This window comes from Papaver somniferum, chromosome 1 (genome assembly GCF_003573695.1).
Source record: "Papaver somniferum cultivar HN1 chromosome 1, ASM357369v1, whole genome shotgun sequence".
Taxonomy (NCBI): domain Eukaryota; kingdom Viridiplantae; phylum Streptophyta; class Magnoliopsida; order Ranunculales; family Papaveraceae; genus Papaver; species Papaver somniferum.
Window position 1 is genome coordinate 224,917,034 of NC_039358.1, and position 19,865 is coordinate 224,936,898.

General features: G+C 35.4%; 1 protein-coding gene, 1 long non-coding RNA gene and 1 pseudogene across 3 annotated transcripts; 1 reads left to right on the forward strand and 2 right to left on the reverse strand.

Annotated features, from left to right (window-relative positions):
- Positions 1-5,827: 5,827 nt before the first annotated feature.
- Positions 5,828-6,689, reverse strand: LOC113361698 (annotated as a pseudogene).
- A 3,962-nt stretch (positions 6,690-10,651) lies between these two features.
- Positions 10,652-14,056, reverse strand: LOC113337622. 2 transcript variants are annotated; one of them, XR_003354330.1, is made up of 10 exons: positions 13,807-14,056; positions 13,660-13,712; positions 13,469-13,558; positions 13,170-13,364; positions 12,523-12,737; positions 12,081-12,248; positions 11,955-11,983; positions 11,797-11,860; positions 11,549-11,673; positions 10,652-10,965 (listed from the first exon to the last, which is right to left on the reverse strand). It is a non-coding gene; the product is annotated as an uncharacterized LOC113337622 (long non-coding RNA). The 2 variants fall into 2 exon arrangements; XR_003354341.1 differs by having other exon boundaries at positions 13,660-13,715.
- A 4,731-nt stretch (positions 14,057-18,787) lies between these two features.
- On the forward strand, positions 18,788-19,583 carry LOC113361710 (endochitinase A-like). Its single transcript, XM_026604859.1, has 2 exons — positions 18,788-19,079; positions 19,183-19,583. The coding sequence occupies exons 1-2, from the start codon at positions 18,788-18,790 to the stop codon at positions 19,581-19,583; spliced, it is 693 nt and encodes a 230-aa protein (XP_026460644.1).
- The last annotated feature ends 282 nt before the right edge of the window (positions 19,584-19,865 follow it).

Consider the following 19,865-nt stretch of genomic DNA (forward strand, 5'->3'; position numbering starts at 1 on the left):
AGAGTTCAGACAATGCAGTGTTACCACAAGAAGATTTTTGAGTGAGTTTTGGAGACATTCAATAATGTCAAAACATTCTCTACTTGGATAAAGTTTTAGCAACAGAAAAAGGCATTTTGCTTTTCTCAATTCTCGAATAAATTACCTCCTTCTATACGTCATGCCTTTAATGGGGAAGAAATCAATTATGACGATTAAGCATACTTTTCCAGTTTAGGAAATATTTCTCAATATCTTAAATTTTTTATTTCGGACAAACTTTAAGTTTGATGAATAGTTATGTTCTCATTAACCTTTCTCCTTTGCTTGGATTAGGTTTTCTAAAAGGATGATTTTTGGTCATTTTGAGCTTTTTAAGAGATGAAAATTCCATACATAGCTCTTCTCTTAGTGGTCATCTCAACTGTCGTAGTATGATTTTCTACGAAGTTTACTGACTTAAGTTTATTCCCAACCCTTTCATGAAGGAGATCGCATAAGTGTTGATTTGAAGTAGCTTAGACTCCATTTTCACTTTGACCTTCAACTCTTTTGGGTCTCTTTAGGAAGATATCGTAAATCTTAAAACAATGAAATTTTTTAACTAAATCGACAGAAAATTGCAGATCTCATGTTTTTTAGGTTCTTCAAGACTTCATTGATCATAATGATCGTGTTGTGTCCAAGATCTACTCGTCATTTCCATAGAAATCTACACAGTGGTATGAGCAACTACCTTTCTTTCATAAATCATTAAAAAACTATAAATCATTTCAAGGGAAGTAGACTAAATCTTCATACCTCCCTATTTCTAGTGCGAAAATGTAGTAGCATCTTTTCTAATGAATTCACCCAGATAGATCTAACGATTGTGAAAGTACTAACATGTAGGATTCAAAGATAAATAAGATATAAAGAGCATGAAAGTAAACATTAACACAAGCACATAATGTGGTTCAGTCATGGAGACCTACATCCACGTGAAAGAAGTTATTTTCTTTATTGAGTAAGGTATTACCCTTGAGAGACATACATATATCACTTCGATTCCTCACCCTCTCTTTCTCTAAATCTCTCTCTAGAATTATATGTAGAACCACCATGAAAGATTACATGTTCATTTCCTTCTACATGAACTGGTATTTATTGACAGACTAGACTCGTATCAGAGTGGTCTTCTCTCGCCGATATGGTGGAGCCATCGTATGTCCTTTCATTGCCTCGGACGAACATTATGCCACCCTTCGTGATATCTTTCTCGGTTCTCCTTCCCAGTCATCTCGTGTTGTGCCTGATCATAGCGTTAATCCTTAAAATGCATCGTACTGCACTATTCTCGGGCTGTGGCACGGATCGTCCGAGTCTTCTACTTTAGCTCACGTCTCTTATGATTCTTTATTAAATGCATATCTCCTTTTTAGACTTGACCGTCTGAGTTCGATTAGACCACTCTTAACACACTCATATATGTAGATTTGTAGTAGATATCTTGATTCAGACGAAATTACCTTTTGGAGGATGTTTTGGTTCTTTCAAATTATCATCTTATCATGAGATCAACCATTGGGATGTTGACACGTGGTGATCGGGTATTTTACCCTCACAATTCCTTAAGCTTTAATAGAATCCCTCAAAATTCCAAATTCTTTTAGATTCAGAATGAAATCATAGAAATTTGATTTCACAACAGAAGTTGCCTAGGATTTAAAAAAATAAGGACTTCACAATGGAAAAATCACATCGGGTGAAGTCATAAAGCTCAAATTCAGGTTTAAGAATAGTAGAATAATTTCTAACCCAACTGAGATCATTGTGAATTCTTTCAATCATGCTATCTTACATCTTTACTTGTTGCTTTAATGATCTCCCTCTCGAGACCTGGTTTTTGTAACCGATCAAGGGTAATCTTAGTCCTTGGTTTTTTGATTTCCCTGTGCCATTTCGTTTGTTCTTTTGGCAGCAACTAAAGATTATAAAAAAAAAAAATCATTAGATAACGGATTAAGCGAGGACACTATATATCTAACATTTTATTATGAACTTCAATATCAAAAGTAACACCATGAAGGGGAAATCTGAAACCACCGAGCAAGAATATCATAGTGATTAAAGATGTAAACGTCCCAGCGATTATCATTAGATTTTCGCGTTGTGTTATTAGTCTTATCGTGAAAATCAAAATCTCGCATAATCCTTTTATTCTCCGCAATGCCATCTTTCCTCGCCAGACGAACAACCCAGTGAGATGATTCACTCTCCATAATAATAACTTCATAGTGAGCGAAGAAGCTCTCAACAGTATATTCAGAAGGGTTAATTTCTAGATTATCTTACGCTTCATTCTTGTATTCATTAGGGTAAAGGGATCCTAATCCATCCGCACGACGAGCGAACTCCACCATGACTAATAGCATCCCCACTCAACTGAAAAATCGCACGCTTAAAATTATCATGAGATAAAATTTGATAAAACAAAGGAATTCGCGGGTCAAAGAAAGAAATAGGGATACCCGCGAGAAGTTTCCCTAGGGAGATGATGGTTTTTTGATCATTCCATTGATCAATCACAAACCATTTAAGGTTAAGCGTCAAAGTAGGTCCTGATAAAGGAGGAACAGATAATTTAAAACCTTTATCCCTTAGTTCAACTTCAAGTCTCTCGAAGACTTGAACCATTTTCCATACTGCTTTGTGCCCCATTATTGTTCTTATAGAATGAGAATATGAATATGAAAAGATGATCAAAAGGATCAGAATAATAAGGATAATCAGTTGGATCAAGGGTGAAAAGAAAAATGTGAAGTAAGGAGGATCAAGATCAATCAGAGAAACAGCAGCAATAAGAAAAGAAAATTTGCAGAGGTCGAAGAGGAAACAAAAGAGTAAAAAGATGAAAACGAAAGGGGGTATATAAAGGATTCTCTTCCCTTCTTTCGAAATCCACTTTTATGAACGCATTAATGAGTGAGAAGATGTGAAGCAACAGTTTCATGGATCAATCGCGACGTGTCCTAAGATAAGACGATGAGAGCGACACGTGGATCTGCTAAGTCCGAGATCTCGGAGTGATGTCAGTCGAGGAATACAAAAAGTTAAAAGGATGCGACAAATGATATGTAAAGGTGCGAAAGTGACTAAGAAAAACTTCTCTCATCGCTCTTTCTTCAACAAAGATCGCTAAGAGAAGAGGCAAAATGTAGGGGTAAAATATTGCACATGTAGTTATGATGCAAAGCGGTGGCATTATAAGGGCGCGAATTCACTCGCACACAGCGTATTTCGGATGACGAAATTGATGACGTCACAAAGTCATGAGTAAAGTGTGGAAGTTGTGTGAAGTTATAGAGCACGTGCGAGAAGATGCAGTATAAGCGTGCGAGAACATCGCACGTCATATCCGAAAATATGGGCTTTATTAGCTGTCCTCCACTATGTAAACTCTTATATATAGGACCAACCACCACTGTGTTTAGAGAGAGATCCTTTTGAAAGTTGAGATAGAACTTTAGGAGAGAGAAAGTTATTTTCTTCCCAAGTTAGGGTTTCATCTTACTTCTTTGTATTGATTTCTAAACATAATAAAATTATTCTAAGTGTTCTTCATTATGATTTCATAGTTAGATTCATCTATTATCAAAGGGGTGTAGTTGTGGGATTTCCTGCAACTACGGACACCATAACACCCGCCTCCACTGATAGATATAAACCATGAATCGTTAATTCACAATTCTCTAATAAGAATGTGCAGGGATGATTTTATTTTTATTTTCACTGTCAATTCAAGAGTGCATGTGATTTCATCTCGCAGAGAAATGACCAACTAACATTACTTATATAGATTTAAGAGTAGTGCCTATCAAAAAAACAAAAGGGAAAATTATGCTAAGGCCCAACCCATGGATAACCCATAATATGAGGCCCTTAATTAAAAGAAGTTTAAATCTAGGCCCCGAGTTATTAAAAGACATCCATGCCCTTTTATATATTGTCATGCCCCAAATTAAATAGAATTTAAATTTAATCCCAAAATTATTAAAGTACAATGTGAATGTGTAAACATAAGTTACACATGCATATGACATGTGTATCCCGAAGTTACACATCCATATGGCATATGTAATTGGAAGTTACACATTAAAAAAATAGACATAAAAAAGAATGCATACAAAAAAGGCATGTATTACTTTAATACTCATTTACAATAATTTCTTAGCATGTGTAACTAGAAGTTACACATGCATATGTTTAGTGTAATTGAGAGTTACATATGCATCTATCTAGCGTAACCGAGAGTTACACATGCATTTGGCTTGTGTATTCAGCGTCAACAACGAGACCAATACCACAAATAAGCAATTAACTTTTATGAAGTTATCAGAAACCTGAAATATAACAACAAATAAACATGAACCAGTGTCAAAAGAAAAATTCGAAAGAATATTGTTCAATATTTAGGAGAACAACAAAAAATAGTCCATAAGAATGCTTAATGTCGATAGCAATGGACAGACATATGAACCAATGGCAACACAATAATTCAAACAAATATTGTTCAATATTTAGGAGAAAAACAAATATTGCTTAATGTCCATAACAATGAACTAGTAGTTACACATGCATCTTGTTAGTGTAACTAGCAGTTACACAGGAAATGACTAGTGTAGTTGAGAGTTACACATTCAAAGTTCCATATATGAATCTAAAAAAAAAATTTCAGGCTGAAAAAATCCATGAATACGTATACCAAATAAATTCACTAGCAACACAACATAAGCAACAGAAAATGGTCTAAAATCCAAACACTGAAACTGAAGGGAAATTGGTGGAACCTTCAAATCTCGGTGACTACAAAAATAAATGTGTATGCAATAGTTACACATGCCTATGGCATGTGTATGCAATACTTACACATGCATATTGCATGTGTAATCAACAGTTACACATGCATATCAGAGCAAAAGAAGTCGAATCTGTATATCAGAGCAAAAGAAGAAAGTGCCTTAGTCTGACGAAAAATAAAAACCAGTCAAATCAGATAGATTTTTGAGATTTGCAACAATCTCAAATAATGAAGAAACTTGCTCTTGGCCCTGATTGGTGTTTCAAAACTAAAGAATGGGAAGACTTGAAAGGGAAAGAGGGAAGGTCTTACGCTATCATAAGTAAACTCGACACGTCTTTCATTCTCCAAAGCTGTGATTTAGATGCCAGGGCCTCAACCATTGCTGCTCCCCCATTGCCTCAACCATTGCTGCTCCAATCAGAACGTGTATCTATAAGTTACACATCTAACTAACTAGTAGTTACACATCTAACTAACTAGTAATTCAATTAGAACGTGTATCTATAAGTTACACATCTAATTATCATGTGTAACTCTTAGTTACACATCCATTTAGCTTGTCTACCTTAAAGTTACACATCTAATTAGCATGTGTAACTAATAGTTACACATCCAAAAAAAGTCAGATAACTTACAAAAGAAGACAGTAACCAACCTGATTAAACTCCGGCAAGTCCCCAGCTTTTAGAGCAAAACCCCTTAAGGCAGAAACAAAGATTAGCAGAGCACAGTCGTTGAAAGCAAAACTCAGGGATGTCAAAAACATTTGTTGCAATATTTTCAACATATAGAGGCACAAATGACGAAGCTTCAGTTGTATTTATTTCTTTGTTTCCAATGCTTTTGCAGTCATACCATACTAAGCACATTGCAGCAAATAGGTTGTTTATGGTAAATGGTATATAAAATAATTTAGGCATGAATCCAGTATACTTACTGCTTATTGTAGCATGATAAGAAGTAGTAAGGAGACAAGGTAAAATGAATTTGTGTATACAGATGGTGCTAAGTTTCACCTTGTAAGGCGTTCAACACAGTTGCTTCCTGTGCAGGATTGATAAAATCAACAAAACACAGGACAAGTGGATCTCCTCCAGACTGCAACAAACAAAATTAGCCTGAGATCACGAGTACAAAAATAAAAACTTAACTATGTACAAGGATACTGGATTCACTTACATGACGAGACTTCTTGCTCACAAGTCCTACAAAAGGACGAAAGATATTTTCAAGCCCAAATGAAGGTCTAACAACTGATGACAAGATGAAAAAAAGCGTAACAAAGAAATACATGAAGATATAGTCTGCAGATAAAAGGATACGAGACACTTCGCGTCGTGTACAAAATGCAGGAAACCATTCCACAAATAAAGTGTTAGATGCATATGGAGGAAGAGGAATCTCTTGTTTGATGCTTGGAAGTCCCATATACCTGCTCTTAGTGAGGAACCATGCCTGGATCAAAGCTCCGAAGACCAAGCATACGTGGATCATCCATCTGATGACCAAGCATTCCTCCACCACCTAAAAATCTACCAGATTCTCCACCACTAAAAGATGGAGCTTGCTGAATGAAAATTCAAAACCATACAACTCAGTACCAATACCGAATATCCAGAAAACACTCTTTTGTAATGTAATCTGATTTACTTACTCCTCCACACCGCAAGTAACGATCATAAGATGAGCCAATTGACCCAGTATGATTTTAGAGTACCTAGTTTATGTAACTTCATCAAGCATACAAAACCGCATAAACAAGTATTTCTAATCTAAACAGCAAATCCAAACTAAAAACATAACCAAGTAAACAAACCTTGTACTTATCCACTTCCTCACTCACCTTAGTTTCCAGTCTTTTCAGCATGAAGTATAACAGAACGCTTCATCATAGTGTTCTTTCCCATCAATACAACAGAATCACCACGTAGACCTTTACGGATACCCTGTAACTGTTTGGATCCAACTTGCTTAATAGTTCACCAAGCATTCAACAAAGTATTCATAGATATAAGTGCTTAGTAATCTATATCAAACGTCAAGCACACACACCACAAAATCTATATTCTTAGCTGATAAACACAATAACACAATATAATTTCTAGTTTAACCAACACCAATATCAGATTAAACCTACTAATAATCTGAACTGAGAATCATTTCAAAGATTCGCTATACCAAAAAATTGAAATTAAACCTAAAATTAGATCGAAATTTAAATAAACTTAATTCTGATTCTGAATAGTATGACTCATGTAATCAAATAATTGAACCACAGACCCCTTACGAATATCGTCATTGGACAGTTTCTCATTCAACTGAGTTTCTAACACAGCATAATGAGTCGAATCTGAGTCAGAAACAAGTAATCAAAGCCGATCTTCTGATATTACCAGTAGATTTTATATCTAAATACTTGAACTAGAGGTTTTAAGTTTGTATCGCCTCAAAGAATAGATGAAATCGCATTATGAGTTCATTTCACAGACATTTTCAAATTGAAATGTAAACAAAAACAAATAACAACATCAACAATAACAAACAAAATCGTGCCTGGATTCAATTTACTTATTTCTTCACCACTCATACTACCTACAGCTCCAGCACCACCACCAGCTCAAAAATCCTTCTCTAAATCCTTCACCTCAACTAAATTCCTACCACCATTTCATGTAATCTATCATGTATAAATGAAAATCAAAAACTAAAAGTGAAAAAAATTCAAATAAAATCTATGGGTAATAAAGAGGATGATTCACTGATATCAAATCTCAAATCAGTTATTAGATCGAAGATAGAAATAGAGGTATACAACGATTTTGACGATGAACAGATCGGAAATTTTTGTTCAATTTTTTTTCGAAAATTCTACATCAAAACAACCAGAGTAAATAGATGATTGTGAATCTAAGCTCTAATGTCGATTCAGATAAGTCGATGGAAAAGCATCTGAAGATTTAGGTTTTGAAATACTTTTCCGAAATTTGAATCCAAAATAAATCAACTAAAATCTTTAAACCGAAGCATCATCACAAAGAGAAGAGGATACTTACCTGTATAATTAGCTTGTTGATGAATCTGAGTTGAATCTGCAGATTAGTTGATTGAAATCTTCTCTCGGATTCGTTTATTCTACTGCAAAATCATACAATAAAACTAGAAGAAACGTTGAATTAAACGTCATCGGCGGATATCTATGGAGCGAGAATCGTTTTCTTGCTATCTGCAATCGTTTTCTTTCGGCATGATCAAAAAACCCTAATTTTCTTCAGAGCAGAGACGAGAGAGAAGTGAGAGAATGTGAAAATGAAAATGAATCTAGAAATGAAACCTATATCCTATTTCATCAGGTACATATAATAAAGGGCATTTTTGGTATTACGAATTTTCTCCAAACCCTAAACTTTATTACCAAGCCCTGAAATCTAAAGTTTTGGGCCTAGAAATATTAAAAAGTGAAAGTATGGAGTTGATAGGGGAGGAATTTAGTGGGGCTTCTATATATTGAACCCATATAGGAGGGGTTCTAGTATTTTTAACTTTTGTTTATTAAGCTATACACAGGAGCATCGTTAACCTATACACGGGAGCATCGTATTTGTTAACTTTTGGTGATTGAAGTTCAGGCCTTAGCCTTCATTATCTCTAATAATGACCCTTTAGACGAGGAAAGACCAGATTGATTCCATAAAACAACTTTTGTTTGTCTTCCTTATTTTTCTTTAAGTTTGATTATTATTATGTAGCACATCTAATTATATTCTAAATGCCTCCCGAGAAGCATAACTCCCAACATGGTTAAACATATTAGGAATTTCATTATGTAAGTCAACCTTGGTAAGGCTCAAGGACCCTATTATTGGACAGTATGATGGTGATGCAGAATAAGAGAACTCGTTCCAGTTATTTGTCACTTACCTGCTTGTTTGAGTAACTGCTTAGCTCTATCTGCTAACAGAGTTTTCAGTCAGAATTCATTAGGCAAGCCTATTACTTAAACTAGCTATCTCGACTCTTCAGTTAAGCTACTAAGATGGTTAAGTTGGTTCCTTAGAGTAGCTAAATGAATATGCCTACTATAGTTGGTATAGTTAGTTCCCAAAAGTTTGAGCAACTAGGCTTACTGGTAGTGGCGTAACTTTAGTGGCTGAAGAGGGGATTAGGAGACTAATGTCTTACCGTTGGTTTTCTCCGAGTGGTTGAATGTTTCAAGCCTCTAGTCCGCTTGTTAAGTTGGCCCACAATTATTGCTAATGGGGTATAGAAACTATAGTTGCTTACAGTTTCGTAGCTTAAATTAATATGCAGCCCTAGTTGCCTTTCCTAGTGGCCTAAAATGTTATGCAACTAATCTTTTTTGTTGTTGAAAATTTTTAGTAGCTTTTGGTCAGTTTTTTTGTAGTGAGAGCTCATTTTTTATCTATTAATATAGATAACGCTCGATAAAATATTTGGTACCTCTAGAGAAGTTTAGAATACAAAAAATAGGTACCTTTGAATCTGGATATTATAATTAAGAAAAAATATATGGAGCTCATTTTTAACAATTGGCAGGTACTCTGATTGAAAGAGCCAAGAAGCGTCGATCTGAAATTGACGAGAAATTGGTAGCTACTGAAAATAAAAGAAGCAAGAAATTCCACCATGAAATCAACCCAAAACAAAGAGAATTTCGATTGCGGGAACGACATATTTTGGACAAGGCAAAAAGGGCGAAACTGAATTAGAAAGAATCTGTAAAAGACGTACAAATACACATTCTTGATGTAAAGGGATATTTATGATTGAAAAATTATTAAATGCAAAATTTGAGTTTAGTTGTAATTACTTTTTGAAAAATAGCTTGAAATGAGTTTTCACCACTTGGCGTTGATCGTTGATTTTGACAGTTGACCAAATATTGACTTTGACCGATGATTACTACACGAAAAAATAAAATTACGGAATGAACGGAACAGCAAGAGCATCGCGCGTGCGTGCTATACTAGTCTATGTAAATAAACAGCACTAATAAAATACACATTGTTCGTTGAGCTAGCCATGTTTTATATTCGAGTAGTTGAAATTGTTCAAATATGACTTTTTTGATCCAAGGATACTGGTTTTTTTTTTTTTTTTTGTTACTAGATGATCTTCATCAGGTTGAGCCAGAAATTACATTAACCCCGAACAATATTTGTATGATACACGAGTTAAAGTTGAGGATACATTGATCAAGGTTTGTGTTTTTCTTGATACTAAGAGAAAAAATTTATTAGATTGTTGAATTGGTTACACCATTCATGTCAGCATATAATGCTTCCATAAGTTTGGTGGATATTGCATCCAACTATTGCTAATCTGAAAATTGTGAGAATGTTTAATTATCCGTCTTATCGGCTAGGTTATTACATTTCCTAAGAATAACTTTGCAAGTCCATAACTAATGATATCAAGAACCATTGCTTGCGATTCTCATCTGACCATGTGATACGCTCCATTAGCTGCTGTCACTAAAAGTTAGCCACGACATATTACCGTGACCAAAGGTATATGGTCACGGTATTTCATTTTTTAAAAACCGTGACCAAAGCCTGCGAGGCCAAAAGTATGTTTATATGGTCTCGGTAATTCACCCTGACCGAAAATTCCTTTAGTCACGAGATTTTATAAGAAACCGTGTCCAAATTTGATCATTGGTCACGGATTACAGCTCACACCGTGTCCATGTTAGCTCATTGGTCTCGTTTTACACTTACCCCGTGACGAGTTTGCATGTTGGTCAAGCATTTGATATACATTAAAAACGGAAATAGACAAAGCAGTAGCTCACAACAAATAAAACATAGATTCCAAATCAAACAACATATCCACGAAGTCACATTTTCCCTTCTCAAGTTACAGAGTACATTGATTTTGGGTGCATTTTTGGAGTTGTTCCTCAATATTCCATAAATAAGTACAACATATTGTTAACATGAACGAACAAAAAATGGATGAAGATCTCTCTATAGAATGCTGAAAATACTTGAAATAATAAGATATCCAGAAATTCCTGTCTGTCGCCAGAAACTTTTAAAATCAGGTTTGTTGTACTGTCTTGTTTATAATGCATAGTGATGTGTGGAAGACATCAAAAGATGTAAACGCTTTGCTTCTGATGCCTGAAATTTACATCAAGTAGCATGTCATCAAGCTAGAGCAGAACTACAAGCACTCGCAATTAAAGATGAACTACATGTTCGGGGATACAAACATAACTTCAGTAGCAGTGAACTAACACTCGTGGCATCCACTAAGAACCAACTTAGGAAAAAATCGAAAATCTTAAAATTGAATGTCGAATAAATACATCTTGAGTGTATACATATGCCCTGCCTTTTTGAAAACAAAAATTTGTTCTTTTGTCTGATAATTCAAAATTAGAACAGTATCATTAAGGAAACTAGCCAGGTAATTGGATGAATGACCTACTTACCGCTAAGTGTCATTCAGGGGTATATATCCTATCATTCATCAGTAATGGATCAATTGGTAATGCAATGTGACAAACTTACTAATATTCCGCAATGTGACAAATGTACAAAGTTTATTATCAACTAAATAGATTTGATGAGAAGGCTAAAGGTACCAGATGCAATATAAAAAAGCAGTGAGTGATGATTATTAAGAGTGATCCAAAATTTCTAAAATGAACACCAAACTTGATTTAAAAATGAGATGAGCAAACAATCAATCATGATATACCTGTGAGCCTACAACACTCCTACTAGGTACTTCACAAGCATCTTGTAGACACCAGTTGCACTCCCAAGTTGGGCTAGTTGTTTTCGTCTTCTTCAATTTCACCACCACACGATATGCTTCAAGTCCTGATAGTCACAATTTACAAGATTGATAAAACTACATAATAACCGTAACTAGTACATAAAATGGTAACAGTAAGTCAATGGAACTTGATAAAACTTTAAAAAGATTGCGGAGAGATGCATTACCTTTAGTAACTCTCGCATTTTCTAAGAAATGATTTTCAACAGCTAGATCTATCTCTTATTTGTCCTATAAAAATTGAAGGAATTTCTTTTCTTCTGATTAAGAAAAATTAATGTATAGATCGACCAAATATTTCTATAATTTATAAGCAAAAACGTACCCGGTGAGCTTCGTACGCCTAAGCTTCAACTGTGTCAGAATGATAGAAGAGGAAAGGGTAAATTAACAAGTAAAAAATGTTCAAATAGCCGAAAAGTTTCAATAAAAATGGGAGAAAAGTATTCACCTCTGCAAAGAACTGGGTTATTTAGGCTATATTCCCCGAAGCACTGAGTACAATCAAGAGAGAAGTGTCAACCACAAACTTCCTCCGAAAATTAACAGTAACGAGTGAAGAGTGCAAGTTCTGATACTGTATCAGAAGCAAGATCCATAATCCATATCGATGCGAGTACTGACAGCCAAAGTGAACAATATTAAAATAGCTCATCCTAAGTATATAAACAGAGAGAAATGAAGAAACATATTCAGAATTAACAACATATACTATTAGCATGAAAGATGTCACGGTAAATCAACCCACGGATTTAAATTAGTTGCTGGGACATTGTCTAATCATGCAAATTTGCTTGCTGGGTGTTGAAAAATGAGGAAGTACTGGAAGTGCAATGGAATATGAAATAGGACTACAGGACTTTAAGTCCTGATGTTGAAAGCAACAAAATTACCATGAAAATGTGTTCAGTATCAAGTGTAAAGTGTTTTACTCCAAAAGAGCTTTAGCAGTTTCTAGGCCCTCCAAAACTCGGCGATTGTATCCAGGATTGCTGGCCAAAGCCTGCATCAATTCCGAAAATGCTAATAATATTTGAACTATATGCGGTCCTTGATTTACTTGGTTCTCCTGCAACTTCCCTGACTTCACAAACCTGTGTTCCTTTGTCTACATGTTACAAAATAGAAAATAATGAACTGAAGGCTTGTTAGTATAGTTCGTTTTTAGATAGTTGTAGAACGCAAGCAAATTAAGAAAACTAAAAATGTTACCGTCTGTCATGTATGAATCATTTTTTAGGATAAAAATTAAGACCCTAACAGTCATGAAAGTAAAGACACACAAATTTACATCTAATATATTAACAACTATTTCCTACTATTTTAGGAAGGAGCATCATCTATAGTATGGCCTGAAATATAAGCCATCGGCTTATTTTCGAACTCATGACGAGTTTTTTTTACAAAGTTTGAAGTTCTCTACTAGCATGAGAATCCCCTCCATGGGAAGTTCAACAAGTATAGTTCTGATCAATACCAAAGTGGAAAAAAAATCTTATCTTACTTAACATAAAGTTTCACAGCAAAGGTTCATACTAACTTCATCTAGAAGAAAGATTCACATTAGTTTCTGACTAGCAACTTTGAGAAAATCCTAAATCCCTGCTTCGAATTCGGGTGATAAAAATATATTCATCTCATCAAAAATTTGTCCATTCTAAGATGAGTGAGTTAATATCTCTTCTTCTCAAGTTTGTTCTCGAAGTTTGTTCTCGTGGATTCATGGTAATGAGCACTGCAAGAACACAATAACAATAAGAAACAAATACCCAAAATTAAATAAATAGAAACTGGAATAATAATTTAGAAAAGTAAACCCGGATGAGAATCAAGTCAGACCTATGACTGAAAAGGATGAGTTAAGTCTTATGCCTCTTCTTCCCAAGCACATCCAGTGGATCCATGAGAAATGAACAATTTAGGAAAACCCTAACAATTGGCAAACAAATACACAAAGTTATAATCAGAAACTCAAATATCAAAATTAAGGAAAGTAAATCCTAAAAAGGTTAGGAATAAGATAGTCAGACCTAAAAGAAAAGGATGAATTAGATTGAAGAAACTCCATTGAGCAACGAACAATCTGCTTTGGAAAAAATAAATATGATTCAAACTCTAAAAAGACAAACAATCTGGGTTCGCTAGATTCATACATCAAGGATAAAATTCGAACTTACCACCATGAAACTGTACCGCTAATCTGGCCACAATTTTTCTGCTAGGGTTTCTCTTTTTCTGTTCCGAATCTGAGGGTACTCTACTTTCTCTGGATGAAAGAAATTTGGGGAGAACAGAAAATTGAAAATGGGGAATTAGAAAAAAAGAAGAAAAAAAAAACTGAATTAGTGGGGAAACTGGGATGTGCGCCTTCTCGAATCTTCTTTCCACCATTACAGGGTGCAGTGGGGATATGGGGATTGAGATTAACCCCAGATTCACCACGATTTGAACAATATAAAACTTATGCCTTAGACACCTGTCTTTGAACGGCAACTTAATTATTTTAGACACGCGTCAAACAATATTCCGAGCTCATAAAATATCGACGAACCTGGCGACACGGCTAAACAGATCCCGAGACTGAAGACATGGTGAATGGCCACGCGATTTCAGAACACCGTGTCGAACGGACATTTAGTCACGTTTATAGATTAGACCGTTACAACGACCACCGTGACCATAACCCCTTATTCTACTAATGATACTTGTTGTAAGTTGAGCTCCTCTGCCCATAATATAGCTTGCATCAGCCCCACAATCTCTGTTTGTTCTGCATCTAGGTGTCCACGTTCATGGATGCAGTGCCCCCGTTCAAATTCACCCGTAGAGTTGCAAAGTATTAGTCCAATTCCTGTGTGATTTATAAATTTAAAAGCAGCATCACAACATATTGAATAGGTTAGTGCATCTGGAGGTGTCCATTTTTCCTGTGAAATGTTTCTTAAGATGAAGTTTCTGTCATTTCTGACTGTTATCTTCATGCATGATCCTGTCATGTTGTTCAGATACTGAATACTACGAACAACTTCATCTGGGTTTGGTTTTCCCCCATCAAAAACGCTCTGCAACGCTTTTTCCATATTTCCCAGCTTGTGTTTTCCATCTTAACTATCCAATCTCTGTCCAGCAATATGAAATCATTTGTGAACCAGCTCGTAACCCATCCGTCAGTGCTTGTATCAGCATTCTCCATACTTCTTCTCGCTCCAAGACTCTAGAGCAAATTGACAATCCCATAATATGTGCTAGTAGTTTCCACTTCTTGGTGACATAAATTGCAGTAGTCTCCTGAAAATGCCTAGATGTTCACTTGAGGTGACCAAGTCATTCATACACTTCCATAGGAAAGTTTTAATTTTTGGCAGAGTTTCCAAATTCCAAAGCTTCCTCCATAGTGCTGCCATGTTGGCATAATACACATCTGCTCCATTGGTTTTTATTTCTAAGAGCTTTCTGTAGGCGGATTTGACAGTGAACTGACCATTTGTAGTCAATGTCCATATCAACTTGTCCTTGGAGTTAGCTGGGATCATCATACTTAGGAGTTTGCAAGCAACCTCTGGAGAAAACAGTTGTTGTATTACTGTGATTTTCTATGTTTTTGTATCCTGATCAATCAAGTCACTGATTGTGCCGTAATTCACTGTTATTTCAAAGTCTGCAATGGTTACATGTGGTCCATTTTTCCCCATGATCCTGTTTTCCTCCATGTAACTATCTTCTTCCCATCACCAAAAATCTTGAAACTATATTTTTTAACAAATGTAACTTCACCTTGAATGCTCTGCCATGCCCAAGTCGAATTCTTCTTTTTTGTTGAATGCAGAACTGACGTATCTGGAAAATTCCTAGCTTTCAATGCTTTGGCCCATAGTTGCTGAGTGTTGTGACATAATCTCCAAATTGACTTATCCAGAAGTGATCTATAAAACATTTTAAGTCTCTAAAACCCATTCCACCAATTTCTTTTTTCCTGTTCACCTTATCCCAAGAGGTCAAGTGAAGCCCCTTTCCATTTTTCTTATTCCACCAAAATCTTCTTTGTACTTTGTCCATTTCTTTTATGGTTTCCTTTGGAATACGAAATACTCCCATTTGGTGCGATTGCATAGCATTTAAGACATGCTTTACCATAACTGACCTCGCTGATTGGTTCAAAAATTTACCATTCCATCTTAGTAATCTTGTTTTCATGCCTTCTACAAGCGAAGAGAAAAATGTATTTCTTCTCCTGTTGAGAAATAAGGGTATACCCAAGTATCTTTCATCGAGTGACATCTTCTTCATCTTTAATCTCCTTAGAAGAATTCTGCAGTGCCTTGAATGAAGATGCTTTGAGAAAAAAAACAACAGATTTATGGAAATTTATCTGATGACTTGACACAACACTAAAATCATTTATTACTTGTATCAAGTTATTGACATTATGAAGATCCTCCTTCATGAATAGCAGACAGTCGTTAGGAAATAGTAATGTGACACTGGTGGAGAATTCCTTGCTATTTTTAGTCCTTGAATCTTTTTTTCAGCTTCTGCTTTGGCCAGTGCTCTTGTTAACACCTCCATTGTGATTAGGAAAAGGTATGGTGATAATGGATCACCCTGACGAATCCCCCTAGTTGGTTTGAATGTTTTGCACGGTGATCCATTCAACATGATCTGAACTTCTGTAGCACTGATGCATTCATGTATCAAGTCACAAAATTGAGCAGCAAATCCAAAATTTTCCATGATTTTCCGCAAGAAAGACCACTCCACTCGATCAAACGCCTTTGACATATCTAGCTTCGGTGCCATATACCCCATTTTTGTTTTTTTCCTTCTCATACAATGAATCAATTCATGTGCAAGTGTAATATTGTCTCCTATCTTCCTTCCAGTGACGTAAGCTTCCTTTATTAGTGAGATCAACTATTCTAGCACATGGCCATAATATTTGTGATAATCTTATATGTAGTGTTACACAAAGCTATTGGCCTGTAATCTACAGCAGTTTGAGGCAATTGGCCTTTTGGTATCAGTCAAAACTTTGTCTTTTTCATTTTTCGGAGCATTCTTTCACTTGCAAAGAAACTCTGTATCATTTGTATGACATCTTTTTTGGAGATCCCGGTGGAAATCCGTCAGGGCAAGAACCCCGGCATGACAATGGGAGACTCCCATTGTGTTTGAAAACTCCGGTGGAAATCCGTCACGGCTCGGTGCCTTCCATGGATGCATGCTCTTTAGGGCATTGATTATCTCTTCCTCGTTTGGGACGCTGGTGAGGATAGTGTTCTCCTCTTCTGTGATGCAGTGCAGCAAGAGATTGAACAGTTCTTCATTACTTTCTGTATTAGTGGAGCTCATTATATTAGTGAAATAGGATATGAGCAGTTCTTCAATATTTTTCCGTCCAGTGCACCATAATCCATTTGGTTCTGTTCGTTCGCTGATGGAAGTACTTGGTATTCTAATCAACTTCCCTAAACATTGTGTCTCTTGGTTGTTGTTTGTAGAACTCCTCTTCCCTTGCATGCCATTCATTTATTTCCTGCTCAATCTGTCTTACTTGTTGTGTAATATCAGAAGAAGTATTGAATTTCTGCAAGTCGGTTAATATCTCTTGTAGACATTTTATGTTATCATGAATGTTTTCAAAAGTCTCCCTATTCCATTTAGACAGATCTATTCTAGTTGCATCTAGTTTTTGATCAAGTGTATAAGCAGCAGAGCCATTCACATTTTTTGACCAAGATCTTTTTATTTGTTCTTTACAAGAAGCTTCCCTATAGCCAGCATTCAAAAAATTTCCAGTTCCTAGTTTTTACAGTTTCATTTGGATAAAAATCTAAGAAAATTGGACAGTGATCAGAAGCTAGGAAAGGTAAGTGTTTAAGAATAACATCGGGAAAATACAAAATCCCATTTTGATTTTTTTTTTATATATATATTAGAACACCACCATTAAGATACTAAATATATAGAACTCAAAATTAGTAATAGTTTTTTTGGATTACATAAATAACCTTTAACTAAATAACAATTATAGATTTGGAAAGTCAAAATAAGATAACATTTTAAAATAAAAAAATCCGTAAGTTAATTATCATTGAATATTTATGGTATTTCCCGTCAAATATTTAACCTTGTATCTTGGTATAACATTATCTTTTACGATGTTGTTTTGTTTTAGAACCAATGAAAGAAACCCCATTATCACATGATTTACCGTTGTGAAGAATGTGATTTTTACATGTTATTATTGTGATGGATGAAACTATCACAATTTATTAACGTGAAAACCATTGTTTTTCTTTTTCATTATTGTGAAAAATGTATTTATCATCAGTGAAAATCACAGTTATCACAATAATAATCGGTGAAAACCGCAATCTTCACAAATTGAGATAGATATGAAAAAAATGTAAAACCAAATAAAATATACAAGAGAAGTGGTTTTTTGTACTCGAAAATGTAGATAGTCATGAATTTTTAAAATTCTCTCTATCCTTTGTCAAAAAATAGAAAAATAACATCTTCTCAAACGTGTCGTTAAATTAGACTACCTGAAATATTTAAAAGGATATCCCTTTCTTTCTTTGAAAAATATTCCTATTTTTTTTTAACTATGTGTTGGAGTCCTTCCATGGAAGAGTTCACGACCATAACCGGCCAAAACATGAAAAGGTCAAGAATCAATGGCTTTGCTAGCCAGCAGACAATGACTATGGAATCTCGGAAAATGTATGTATATACCATCTCTGTTTTAAACTCAAGATATCTTACACTGTCCTATGGAAGTCTCTAATCGCCAATTTGGTCGTCTTTATATCCTTAAAAAAGTCAAAAGTACTGTCATTCCACGAAGTTTTCATTGATGTAGGTCGTATGAATGGAATTGATGCCTTCAAATTCTAGTTAGATGCCGATGATTACGACACAATTTCAAAAATGATTAAGGATAATCATTACATTACTTTAAAAAAGTGGATTAGAATTCAGAATGTTATGACCAAATAACAACTGTTAGATCATCTTCCTCAACCTTAAAATATACAAAAATGAAATTCAAATCTTCGTTTTTGAACCCTATAAATACCACTCAAAACTCCTAGTAATATTCTCATCCAAACACATATTAGGTTCATACCATCCATAATCAAACAAGGAAAGAAAATGGTAAGACTTAACGCAGTCAAACTAGTTGTGATAATTGGGGTTCTGGTTGGGTTCTTGTCTGAATCAGTTGTGGGTCAGGAAAGGTCCGTTGCTAGCTACGTGACACCAGCCTTTTTTAGCCGTATAATTGCTCAGGCTGGTACAGGATGTGAGGGGAAGAATTTTTATAAGCGAAGTACGTTTCTTGCAGCTGCAAATTCGTTTCCTAAGTTCGGTCATGCTGGTCTTGTAACCAGATCAAAACGTGAAATTGCTGCATTCTTTGCTCATGTAACTCATGAAACAGCACGTAAGTTGTCGGAACAAGCTCTATATATGTTATCTTAAATGTAAACATTGATTAGTAGATCAATTTTCTAAACACTTTTCTTTTGTTCTTCTTTCCCCTGCAGATTTTTGTTTCATTAGAGAAATAGCTCGAGGAACATATTGTCAAAAAGGCACGAAATATCCGTGTGTTGCGGGGAGAAAATATTATGGCCGAGGGCCAATTCAGCTGACATGGAATTTTAATTATGGAGCGTGTGGCAAGAGCATCGGTGTGGATCTTCTGAAGAACCCAGACCTCGTGGCTACCAATGCCGTCATTTCATTTAAGGCTGCGCTTTGGTTTTGGATGAATAATGTTCATTCAGTTATAACTTCCGGTGGAGGTTTTGGTCGTACCATCCGTAGAATCAATGGCGGTGAATGCGGTGGTGGAAATCCAACAGCAGTTCGTAACAGGATTAAATATTACAAAGCATACTGCAAGCAGCTGGGTACAACGCCTGGGCCAAATGTTTCTTGCTAGTGATAGGGTCACGGTCTTCTTACGTGCTCTATTTGTGTGAAGTTTCCTACTCTAAATGTTTGATTACTCTCCATCTATTGTAACAGTGTACACCCTGTATATTTTCAAATAAATAAAGAGCACTAATTTGTTATACACCGAATTTATTAAGCTAGATTATCATGTTATGTCATGCATGTTTGAGTTTTGAGTTTGAGTTTCCGTTGTTAAACTATGACTCGTTTGAGATGCCAATGATGTATACTGACCTGTTCTTCATCTCTGGACTCAGAGTGCCGTCTG